Below are 13,087 nucleotides of genomic sequence, written 5' to 3' on the forward strand. Positions count from 1 at the left end.
CATAAATATGAATCAGTTGCCAAGCATCTGAATGTAAATCATAAGACCCTGGAGATGCTGCAACATTCCACCTGATCAGTGCTTCTTCTGGGCTCAGCAGAAGTGCCAGGATCAGTGCTGCTTTCCAGCTGATTGGTGTTTCTTCAGGGCTCAGCAGAAGCACCTGGATCAGCGCCGAGCTCCAGCTGGAGCCTGGTGCTGATCCTGGCTCTTCTGCTGAGCCGACTGCCCTGCAGCTCCAGCCATCTCTCTCTCAGTCTTGTGCGGTGCTGCCACCGGTTCAGCTCATTCCTCTCCCCCGCTACCACTTTTCTAGGATGGTCGCGTACCACCTGCCAGGTGCCAATGTACCACAGGTGGTACCCGTACCACTGGTTGAAAAACCCTGCTGTAGAGCAGTATAACATTGGCCTGCAGAACATTATAGAAGTTTCAGAAGTGAAGAAATGAATTATGGCAATAGCCCAGAAAAGTGAGCATTATAAAATAGGATTAAACAGTTCAAGCAAAATGTTTTATTTTAAACAAATTTTATTTATTTTGTAAAAACCTTGATAGTGATTGGGCAAATATTTGAAACAACTACAAGACTGGATAAAGGAAAATTATTTTGTTTAGGAGGGTTTCATGGGAAAATAAAGCAGAATATAATAAGAAGACAGGTGGAATAATAAAAAATGAAGAACATATTTGAAGGAAAACAAATGAAAGATGTCATTATACAACTGAATTCTTTACTTGCAAGCCAAAAGGATAAAAATTCAGAGTGAACCCAGGGAGGGATAAAGTATACAGTTTGGGGATTAAATACATTCCAGATTAGCCACACAGCTAAATAAGCTTCTCTAAACTGTAAAGAATGAAGAATAGATGGACAGTGGGAAGAATCTTTCTAATGTGAGAAAAACTAAAGTGAAAGGCACTAATCCTGACCATCACAGGCCTATCACTTGCTTCCACGAGATTTAAGTTGCGCTTTATCTTTTTAGCAAGATGGAACTTTTAAAAATTCACAAGGCATGCAAGACCAGAGATTAATTGACAAGATGATTAATTAAAAACTCAAATAGAAGTTTTTTATTGCTCAGTTAGACTATGAAAAACTGCTTGCCTCACTTCTATGTACGTGGACTAGAAAATGCCTAGACATTTTCGGGATTAATAAAACTTTAAAGTGTTGATGAATGAATGAAATAAATCTAATAGCCAACAGTGAAGTTTATTGGCAAAGTCAAAATTGAATAATTAATAATGTATCAGTGTCAGTTCTTAGCAACCACATAGATGGACACCAGCTTAGCTTTTCAGATCACCTTGTGGTACACACACTGGCACTGAAATCAAGTTCATTCATCTTGCTGCTGGTTTTTCTTTTTTCCCTATTATTTTCACCTTTCCCAGCTCTGTGGACATTTCAAGGAAATGTGTCTTCACTTAATATGACCATTATGGTCATTTGTGACTCAGATGAGAATTCTGGATTGATTTGTTCCATGATCCATTTGTTTCTTTCCTTGGCTATCTGTTGCATAAGTCTTCTCCAACACGAATGTTCTTTCTATTCTGCTTCTTCAACTCTAATTTTTGCTTTCAATAAAATGGAACAAAAAGAAAATCCTATGGCTTGCATAATTCTGACCTTTGTAGGTATACATACATTGTGGCATCTGAATATTTTTTCCAAAGCCTTCAAATGCTCACCTTTCAATCAGCATAAAGTTTGAATAAAAAAGGAAAAAAATACACAGTCTTTTTTCACTTCTTTGCCACCCTGGAAGCAATCTGATTCATCATGTTGTATCCAGACACAATTAGTTAAAATTAGGAGAATGTTCTCATATTAGTTATTGTCACATTCACTATTAGTTTTAGCAATAATGCTATCTTCACATAATTTAAGCAACTTTAAAACAAAATCCAAAAATAATCCATGAATGGATGACCTAAAGTTATTCGAAAATGCAAAGGAAATTTGAATCTCTACTGGAGACAAGTCTATATATTTAGCAAGGATATAGGAATGCACTTTTGTCTACATAAATGTGCAATTTGAAGATTGAAGGAAGCAAAATTGTAAGGTGACCAACTGTCCTCCTTTAGGGAGGACAGTCCTCCTTTTATAAGTTCTGTCCTCCCTCCAAAAGTGTCCTCCTACATGTCCTCCTTTTCGATATTTGAAGACTAATCTGCAGGGCTTTTTTTTTCTCATAGAATGCTCAGAACAGCGTTCCGGCATCTTTTTTTGATGGTTTTTTTTTCAACTTTTGCATGAGCTGGGCTACTCCCCCTTTGGAAAGCCAATAGGAATTGCTGCTGAGTGCGCCAAAACACCCGGCTGGCAAACTTTGCACATGCAAGTTGTCTGTATTATTGTTGCAATGAATAAAATGTTTCTTTTATTTACAATATTTTTTTCTTCAATTTATTTGTGTCCTCCTTTTCATTGTAAAAAAGTTGGTCACCTTAAAAATTGTTAAAGAAGACTGATTATAGCTAATTAATACAAATGACATGGAACAATTGGCATCAGAAGAAGGTTTGAAATATTAGGATTAATGGAAGCTTCTTTCTTACTACTTGAGCAAATTAAAAAAAATATTAATTTTGATTATATCAAACAAGTTTTAAAAATTGAAAACAAAATTAAGCATGGGGAATATAATTAAAGCCATAAACACTTGGGCTGTTCTTGCTATTCAATATAGTGTGGGTATAATTGATTGGGCTCAAGCTGAATTAGACATACTTGATTAAAAAAAACAACCAAGAAAATTAATGAACATGAATCATGCTTTCCACAAAGGAAGTGGAATTGGCAGAAATAAAGGTGGGAGGGTATTACTCCAAGTAAAGCAAACAATGGTAGAAGAGAAATACGGCCTGAATGATTATATCAGGCACAAAAAGAAATCACTACTGGTAGAAGTTTGTAAAACCCAATTAATGCCTGGAAATATAAACCTCTTCATACTCAGTATGATATTGAAAGAAAATAAAACCAAAATTTGAGTTGGCAGTGACTGAAAACTGAAATTCTTAAAATGAAACTGAACAATAATTACAGCAGCTCAAAAACACAGCATGCAAGCAATCATTAATGCCAAAACTGAACATATTTCAAATGATAGCAATTACTAACTGTGTAAGATCAAAGAATACCTTATGAGTGGCTTAGCAGAACTAGGCCAAATTGAGTATATAATCTATGCCATGATAAGAGTTGCAAAAATTTTGCACTGGAATTTATGTAAAACATTTGGTTTCACAAAAACTATGGGATCATAAACTTGAAAAAGCCTTAGAAAATGAAGACAGGATTGTGTGAATTATAAATACAGACCAGTACACTCTTGAAAGGCAACACATTATTATTACTAAGAAGAAGAAATATTCTGTAGATGTAGCAATCAAAGGAGATAGTTGAACAAATTTGAAAAACAAATGGAAAAAGTAACAAAATAATATGATTTGCAAATTGCAGTGAATGACTTTGGAAGAAAAAAAATCCAATGTTTGCACTGTTGGAGACATATTAAAGAATTCACCAAATATGTAATGGTTTTAAATGTATACGACTTAATACCATTGACTTTGCCAAAACAAAACAAAATACCTTGCTGGGAACTTTCTACATAATATGACAATACTTCTATGATTTCTAGGCTCTTGGTAAAACCTAACCATTTGAAAGAACCCAGTCTAATGATATTCATTGGATTAATAGAGGATGATGATGGTGATGGAGATGATGATGACATACACCAAAGGATTACAATATTCCATCTGAAATCTAAAACTTGCTGGGCAGATAGGGTAGTTAAAAAGTTTCTGTAAATTAGATTATGTTTCTACTTTTTTTATTACATACACTGTACTGGGCTTTAGAACAAATGTTCCCTAAAACAATGAGTATGATAGTTTTACTGTTCCTACTTGCTTGTGGTCAGTTATGCAAACCTAGTGACTCATAAAGTAGTTTGCCTAATCTAAAGTAAAGGGGAGACAGTTCCTTCCTTGATTCCATGCCATATATTCTTGATTGCATCACTAGATGGTTGTTGTGTGCTATTCTACTCTTTGAAAAAAATTCCTTCCTTCCTTCCTTCCTTCCTTCCTTCCTTCCTTCCTTCCTTCCTTCCTTCCTTCCTTCCTTCCTTCCTTCCTTCTTTCCCCAATAGTGGCTTTTTTTACCTGTTATGCTGTTGCCCAACAGTAATAAACTCACAGCCAAATCAAAAGAACATATTCATTCACTGACCTTCAGTATCTTTGCTGTTAATTTAGATGTTTCCCATGCTCCTGTTTATTTATTTAAAATTCTGTTATTTGATTTCTAAAGGTCATTTATAGATGCATATTCTGTTGAAATGTTTTCGAAAATGTCACTAACTTGTGTTGGTTCACTCTGCAGTTACAATCTTTAATACAAACTCATGTTAAGAGGGAACAGATACTTCTATGTGGGGGGTACAGTGATTTATACAATGGTTTGTGAGTTAATGGATCAGTTTTGCAGTTATGGAGGAGATACAGTTAACTGCTATGGGCAGGGGCAAGAACCAGTTCAGGGAATTGGTCAGCACATGCATGTAGAAGAATTCACAAGTGTTTGAAATGGACTAGATTAAGGTCTGCCCATCTAATTAGACTTCAGTTTTATAGAAAAGGACAAAGACTGAAACTTGTACAACCTACAAATGGAGATTCACTTGAATGTGCCTATATGCCTAACCAACCCACAGATCCTATATGCACACAAGGCTCTGGGGCAGGATAAGCTCCAATTTATTATGCCCGTTTTCTATGTTTAAGAGATACATGTGTGGATTTCCCCCTCCCCACTTGGTATTATGAAGGAAGACAGGTCATGGACCATGATAGAAAAGATAGACATCTATGTTAAGGTTTTATTATTTATACTATGGGGATTTTATTTTTAAAGAAAAACACAAATGGAGGCTTTTATGACTGAGGCTGCAACTGCCATAGGCTGAAAGAAGTCTGGAGATATTTGACTGGGAAGGTATGTGGGAAAAATGTGTTAAGAGAAATACAGTGATGGGATTCAGCCGGTTTGCACCAGTTCGACAGAACTGGTAGCTAATTTTTGTTGCCCAGGCCCAGAATAGACTTCTGGAAGTGGCATCCACACAGAGAACTGGTTGTTCACATATTTGAATCCCACCACTGGATAAATACATGTCCCAGAAGCTGGTTCAGATAAACTCTTAACTCCTATTTCCACCTGCTTCTCTCTCTTAAAGAAAATAAAGAAACAGCTACATTTAGCTTCCATAGATTATTCTCAAAAGTGAACAATATTCCCCAACAAAGGAGGACAATATTTGTCTTTTGGTGGTCATGCTGTAACTATATAGTTGCAAGTAATTATATAAAGAATTTGCCCTTTTAAGTCTTGCTTTCATTTCCTCCAAGTTATAGCATTGGTTACTCCTTTTTTTCTGCCATATTTTGCCCATCTGGTATTAAAATAGACCTCTCTGTTCTCCTGACAGTTTCTGTCATGGATACTTTCTGGCACCCTTCACTGACCATTTGGTTGCTGAGATCAAGATCACTCCAACCCCTACTAATCACTATAGGCTGCAGTGAGCACAGCCCTTCTTCTATAGTTGTTTAGCACTGCTGTCTACGGCCATTTTGGCTCTGGTTGTAAGCATCTTTCAATGTAATGCTGGATTGGCACTTTCTATTCTGCTTGCCAGATCTTTTAGTGGCTCCTTGTAAATATGGTTTGGTGCAAGAGTGCTAAACCTCTTTTATAGCTTGGGTGTAGTGGTCTCTTGGAGGAGAATTAGTTCTGTGCTGCAAATAAGATCAATATAAACTGGGAAACAGATTTCTGCCAGCTCTAGTCATCACTGGATGTATTACAGACTTTCCCCCCTATATCTACTAAAAAAAAAAAAGATTTCAATTAAAGTTATTGTGTATTTTTCAGTTTTTGCTGTTTTTATGATTTCTGAGGACATGCACATATGCTACAATTGTTGCCTTGCCCTTTGGGGACTGATATGCTGCAGTCACAGTTCTTGTAACCTCATGTAGCCTCTGGTGGCAGTGGGGATGGCTGTGTAATTCTGCCCATTCCATTCTGGATTTGACAGTGCTGGATTACATGCTGTTATTATATGTGGGTCAATTCCAGTTGTGTGTTCTCTGTGCCCAACTACCACCTAATTTTCAGTGCCTATCATGATGTCAGAAGTGTACTCCTTGGCCATTTGCTGCCAGCACTACCACTCCTTTGCAGCATTAGATAAAGATGAATCTTACTCACTGGATCTCACTCATTACTGTTCCCTTCTCCACTCTGTGCAACCCTTTTTGCTTTTTATGAGTCAGCTGGGCTACTTTTGAACATGGGTGAGGGCTGAGAGATCATAGACACAGAGGAGGGAGTTATGAGGAACACTGGGGAAACACCTGTCTGCTTTACCCCATTCCCCACTCTTTAGCACCAACCATTTGCTAGGCAGAAAACTTGATTGATGGCTCAATGTACTGTTTTAGGCGTCCTTCTAAAATTGCCCTAATTCATTCCATCCTTACTAGGAAGACTAATTGGTGATGACACTGGGTGGGAAGGGAAACAAAGCCAGGGAAATCCACCAATCCCTTTCCTTAACTTAGCCTCTAATAAATAAGGCAAAACAATTTGGAGTGAGAACAATCTAGAAATGAGGACTTTGCTTCCAAACAGAATTCAGAGTGAGTATGTCTGCAGCACTCATATCTATAAGCTGATTTATGAATGTGAAGGTTACTGTTTTAGGAATTATATATGCTTATTTATGTGTATGTATATGTTTGTGTATGTGTATATGCATATGTTTGTTTGTATACGTAAGTGTGTGTATGGGGCTCTATGTATATCTTTGTTGCCTGCTCAGGGAAAAAATGGGATCGACATGAGTTGAAATAAATAGCTATAATTTGTCTCCTCTTCCTGGCAGATGGCCTCATGCTGACTCAATAGACATCATTGTGAAGAATTCTGCTTCCATCATGCAGCTGCACGGGTCCAAATATCTTTAAAAATAGCTCTTTGAGCACCTCCCCCTCGGTACCCTCTGGTAAAGCAGGCTTGCATATAAAAGAAAGCATCTACAACAGGGCCGAGCAGGGCCAAGAGATCTAGATTGCAAAAATCTGGATCGCAAAAAAAGAGGGAGAGAAAATGCTAACTCTTTCTGTCCTCTAGCGATCACTTGTATTTTTGCTCAGATCTGGTGGCCATAACCAACAGCAGAAACTGGGTTACGACAAAGACCTTAAATAAAGCCATTGACTAATAATTTCAAGAAGGAATGGAATGAAAACTGAAAGAAGTGGGGCTGGGCAGGAGCCCAATAGTTTCCTAGGAATGATAGCAAGCATTATGGTTGTTCTTTTATCAACGTTAGTCAGCCCTCTGGGGTATCATGGTGTTCCTCAGCCCTCAGCATGGAGCAGGCTTCTACCTCAGTTTTACTTTTGTTCTTTTCATATTGTAAAATACAAATTCATGACAGGAAAGGACTGCATGTCCCGAAGGATTCCTGCCATTTCACAGTTGCACTGATCGGCGTTTCCTCCCCAGGGAGTTGCGGTGGTTATACGGCCGCATTTTCATTTCCACAAAAGGTATGGAGAACTCATGTCCTTTCCAATGATACCAGTTAATACCCTGAGGGTCAAAGAAAGGAAAAGGGATCAATATGCTTGGAATCACTTGCACAGTACCTTTTTCCAGTTATTAGATGCAAATATATCACACTCTTTCAAGCCAAAATATCCCAGTAATATGAGTGGGAGCTGTTTATAACAATGACAAAAATTTTATGAAACTTGTCTAGCCATCCTCACCCTTATGGCTGTAATATCAACACATAGGTAATACCAAAACATTTCAGCATAAATATTGTGAAGAATGAGGTGTCAAACAAAAGTCCACTTTGGGCCGCAGATAAAAAGATTATATTTTTATTTACTATATATAATCTGTAAGTAGAAAATAAGGATAGCCATCTGAGGTGGATAAGAGATAATTAGGGCTTGTTATTTTAGTTGTTATTACCACTCCAGAATGCATATAATTTTATTATTTTGTAAGAACCAGAATTAACTAAGCAAAACAAGATATAAACATTCCATCCATAACCAAATTCAATCTTAAGACACTTAACTTTTTAATTTTTTTCTCCATATATATCTCCTCAACATGCAGACTACTAGTGCATTTAAAATATTTAGACTTTTTTTCTGCTTTGTTTAATTCTCTACAAGGGATATCCTTTTATGGCAAAAGGAATTTGTATATTCAAACTTATATTTTACCTGGACTGTGGTTTAATGCAGTGCAGAATTCTAATTCTTCCAAACTTTTGCCTTATTCTCTGTTTTTTAAATATAATCTTTATTTATTTTAAAACAGTTTCCTAAAGCTCTTACGTAATTTTTAGGAAATAAGTATTTGTATTAGTACAACAACAATAGTATTAGTAACAATTCCCAGGCATGGGGAAAAGGTAAGCCCTGACCATACTGGTAACATTTTTTCCATACTAGGGTTTTTGCTTTATGGCATGTTGCTTTCCAACTATAGGTAGCCTATACTTTGCTGCAATGGCACCATCAGTAAATATTTGGGCTGGAAGAAAATGATGTAGATTGGGGTGAGAGCCAGATGAGTCTCTCTTCTCCATAGATGTTATTTGCTATTATTATTGTTGTTGTTGCTTTTTTAAAAAAGCTTTTGGCATTTGGTGAAAATGTAAACTGCCATTTGTTATTAGTTATGAGGGGTTCTTGGTGCTCTCTGAGCTTCTTTTCTTGCAGATGTACCCAAACTAGGTAACATAATCAATGCTACTATTTAATTTGATCCCTGCCTTATGTAAATGATGAACTGTCTGGCTTATCACTCACTCTTATAACCTTTTCGGAAGAATAGGGTCTTGCAAACAGTACTGTATCCATCCTGCTCTTACCTGGCTGTGTCGGGATTCGCCATATTTGCCATTGAGGTTAGTTCGATGGCAGTTTTTATACCACCAGGCCCCTTTGTATGACATAGCACAGTTTGTAACGGCAACATCATTGTCTCTGTCTTTGGTGGAAAATGGACGTCCCTGATGATAGCTGAGTGAATCCCCTGCAAAATAAGGCATCACCTTAATTTTTTCCATCTTTCTCTTGAAGGGACAACAAAGGATTGATATATCCATGCTGGTTTCCTGAGAACTACAATAATACCCAAGAACTATAGTAAAGTGGACTATCCCAATCTGATTCCGGAGCTAAGAATTTAAATATCTTCACAGCATCTGTTTTGTTTCATGTGCTCAGGTGACCATCATCAAACAATGTTTGCTAAGGGTTGTACTTATATGTGTGAATCATATAATAATAATTACAGCTAATATTTTTTTCTTTCTGTAGTCTTAAGAAGACTAGAGATGAATCTAATATTTTGAAGGGTGACATAATATAGTTAGAAATGACTGCCGAGTCCTACAAAAATTTCCACCAAAGATGACAAAATGGAGCTACTTAAATCTCCTGGGAACACAGTCTAACTCTGTATCTTTCTTATCCTTCTGTGTCACAACCATTTCTATAGTAGTTTTTCTGCCTCTTGGCAACTGAAATAAGATTGTTAGGTGGCTCAAGTATTGTACCATGATGAACAGAGTATCAGCCCATATAAAACAGTGTTGATCTTCTGTGCAGTCGTGGAAATTGGACCAAATTAAACAGTGGCAACATCAGGATTATAAGAACGAATTGTTGCATAAATGGCTTGTAATGGGACACCACGGCTGTACTGTAAACAGATAGCACTTGGCTATTTATTTTTCTTAGGAAGAGAGGACAGCTGAACATTTTGGCATAAAACAGTAGCTTTCAGAGTAGGTGGCTACATCCTCCAATACACATCTTGCTCTAATACATATGTATATTTTATACTGGTTTTTAGGATCCTTAAGGACTGCACTGTTAAATGAGTAGCATTTTCAGCTTTTGAGACAGCTGAAGTACTGGAACAACTGATTAAACTTTTTAAAATTAAAAAAAACCTACTATTACTTTCTATAGAATTTGTTCTATAGAAATTGATTATGGAATCAATTTGATATGCGAATGTTAAGGGGTCTAGGACAACTTGCCACAGCCGACTCGCTCTGGCTCTCTTGCCCTGGCCATCTCACCCCGGCCAACTGGGACAACTCACTGCAGGACAAATCAATGCAGAACAATTCAAGAGAGAGACAAGAGAATTGCCATGGGCCTTGTCTTGCTTTAAATTTGAATCTTCTCAAATTAGATGTCCTCGAGGCTGGGGTCAGCCAGAGCCTGGAGCCACAGCAACTCATTGGCCAAGCTGTGAAGCAAGCATGGCACTCCTGGGTACTCCCTGCACAGATCCAGGCCTAAAGCATGGTGCATCTGTGAGAGAAGGCCCACCACCCCAGCCATTTCTTCCAAGCACGTCCACTGGGAGGGCCAGGTGCTCTGCTGACATCCAGGTACCGGTCCTTCGTCTCCGGCCTTGCCAAATGCTCAGGGCTGGAAGGAGAAGTGATCAACTCGGGGCTCTTTGGGGGCTTCATTTTAAAAGGGGTCGCAAATTTCTCTGGGGCTATTTACTCAGCCAGAAAGAATTCCTAATTGGTCTAGTGGCATTTTCCTGGCCAGTCAATGAAAGATTCCTTGGGGATTCCTAGGATTGACCCATTTGTCCCCACTCCGCCACAAGGATCCAAAAGAAGAAAAAAAAAGGGCTGACAGCAGCAGCCTTCAGTGTGAGCATCAACACATTTGCTTTTCCTCTCCCTAATACCCCCCTTCTTTCCTCTCCCAGTCGCAGTTCAAATCTGCCCTTTCCCTTTCCCTTTGCCCGCAAGCTCATTTTTTAGAGAAGGGCAACAAAGATGATCAGGGGACTGGAGGCTAAAACATATGAAGAATGGTTGCAGGAATTGGGTAAGGCAAGTCTAGAGAAAAGAAGGACTAACAATGATATGACAGCAGTGTTCCAATATCTTAGGGGCTGCCACAAAAAAAGGAGGGGTCAACATATTCTCCAAAGCACCAAAGCAGGACAAGAAGCAATGGATGAAAACTAAAACCTAAAACTAAGGAGAAATTTCCTGACAGAACAATTAACCAGTGGAATGACTTGCCTCCAGAAGCTGTGGCTGCTTCAATACTAGAGATTTTTAAAAGGAGATTGGACAACCATTTGTCTGAAATGGTATAGGGTTTCCTGCTTGAGCAGGGCGTTGAACTAGAAGACCTCCCTTCCAATTCTGTTATTCTGAAGGAGAGAATGAATGGGAGTGATGTCAAAGAAGTAGTTCCTTCCCCTCTCCCCCATCCTTCATTCTCCCTGCTCCGTAAGAAGACCTGTTGAGATAGTCTGGGATGGGAGGAGTAATTCTTAAAGGCATACCAGCAGTGCCATTATATTCCCCTATCCGGAGCTTGTAGAGACTCCTGGCATCTCCAATGGAAAACTTGTCATAATAGGCATAAGCTGTTTCTTGACCATCTCTCATATCTATCCACAGTTCATAGCGCCCTTGTGATGTGATCTTGTGCATATTATCTAGCCCTGGAGAGAACATAAACAGAGATTTTATAAGACCTTGTATCTAGAAATCTGTAAGCAATGAATAATGGAATTCATATTTCAGATGGTATTTCTGTCTATTTGGTTATATTTTATCATTTATTATACTGTTGTATTCAGGAAAGTATTTATGAAAAAAAACCCCAATAAAATGTAAAAATATTTCATTGGTTGTGCTAAAGATACTAGTCTCCTTTGAAAGATCCAAATAAGTCTCTACAATATTTTTTATAGCAGGTTACTATTTTATTTATATGTTAATAAGCACACTGGGTATCTGATTTGGAAACCTCTTCCAAAGCCAACTTGATGAACTTGCTGTATGGGTGTGAAGGCTGCTTTTACAATAGAATGACTATTAAAAACAGCAACACCACTGATTCACTGGCCTAGCCTTTTGAGGAAGGGATAGTTTATTTCTTTACCACATCCAGAAACCTTTCATGATGGTTATAGAAAGCTCTTTATGCTGTATGTCAAGCTGTTTTTGCCCGACTGCTATTGATATCCTCATCTTATATGGGGAACTGATCAGCATACACATCCATGAATTTTCCAAGATCATGAAATCCTTGGGGCATAGAGATTATTTAATGAATATCATTACACTTATCTTAAACCAATTTATTCCAATAATCTGTTCTGAATGTTTCCCTCACTGAAATTCATGACTATGCTGAAAAATTCTCTAGTGATTCTCCCATCCTGCCCCTTTAACACAGAGGTTATTATTCTCTCTCTCTCCCAGTGTTTTCCCTCTCAGATGGATTTGCAGATGTTTTTTCTGGGAATGGGTGAGAAATGTTGAGGGAGAGGTCAAGGAGCCATATGTTTTAATCTTCTAGGAGAGACAAAGAAATCTGACAGCAAGTTAAAGAGCAAAATCCTGCTACCTCAATGAAATGAAGAAACATAAACAGCAGAATCTCTTTTCTGCTATTCCAGGCATAGAAAAGGAATAGTGTGACTCCTTAATAATTTCCTTCCACAGGTCTAAAGGAGACAATGAAGTGAAAAATGAAGTACATTTTTTTTTACCAAAATGCCCATCCAGAATACTACAGTCATAAATTAAAAACTATGGTTGTTGGTAAAAGGGAGAATTAGAGCTATCTTTCATGATTAAATAAGTTTGCCAATTTGTTTCTTTGTTTTATGGAAGAGGAATAGCTAATACATCAAATCTTAAATTCTCCTCCACACATCCAGGCATATGTATTAGGCTAAATGGATACTGAACATTTGTGTACAGCAGATGGCAGCATCTACTTGATCTTGGTTGTTTCTAAGGCAGTGTTGAGCCTGATTAAGACTTGGAAGGGAAATCACTAGGAAATCCAAAGGCTGCAGGGTAAACTGGGAATCTGGGAGGAGGGGGAAACTCTTGTGCATTACTGACAAAAAATGTATATAGCCATATCTGTATAGATACCTTGAGTCAGACTCAGT

The 13,087-nt window shown here is 37.9% G+C and overlaps 1 protein-coding gene across 3 annotated transcripts in view; it reads right to left on the minus strand.

Moving 5' to 3' along the window:
- Nucleotides 1–2,345: 2,345 nt before the first annotated feature.
- The window catches only part of TNR (tenascin R), a 578,617-nt gene continuing 567,875 nt past the window's right edge, over nucleotides 2,346–13,087 (minus strand). For all 3 annotated transcript variants that reach the window (XM_039348585.1, XM_039348594.1, XM_039348604.1), the window contains 3 exons: nucleotides 11,459–11,620; nucleotides 8,994–9,157; nucleotides 2,346–7,690 (listed from right to left, as the gene is read on the minus strand). In XM_039348585.1, coding sequence (XP_039204519.1) covers nucleotides 7,571–7,690; nucleotides 8,994–9,157; nucleotides 11,459–11,620 — 446 coding nt within the window. In that variant the 3' untranslated portion in view covers nucleotides 2,346–7,570. The remainder of the gene's footprint in view (nucleotides 7,691–8,993; nucleotides 9,158–11,458; nucleotides 11,621–13,087) is intronic.

Source organism: Crotalus tigris, unplaced genomic scaffold (assembly GCF_016545835.1).
Source record: "Crotalus tigris isolate CLP2741 ecotype Arizona unplaced genomic scaffold, ASM1654583v1 scf7180000017560.2302168, whole genome shotgun sequence".
NCBI lineage: Eukaryota > Metazoa > Chordata > Lepidosauria > Squamata > Viperidae > Crotalus > Crotalus tigris.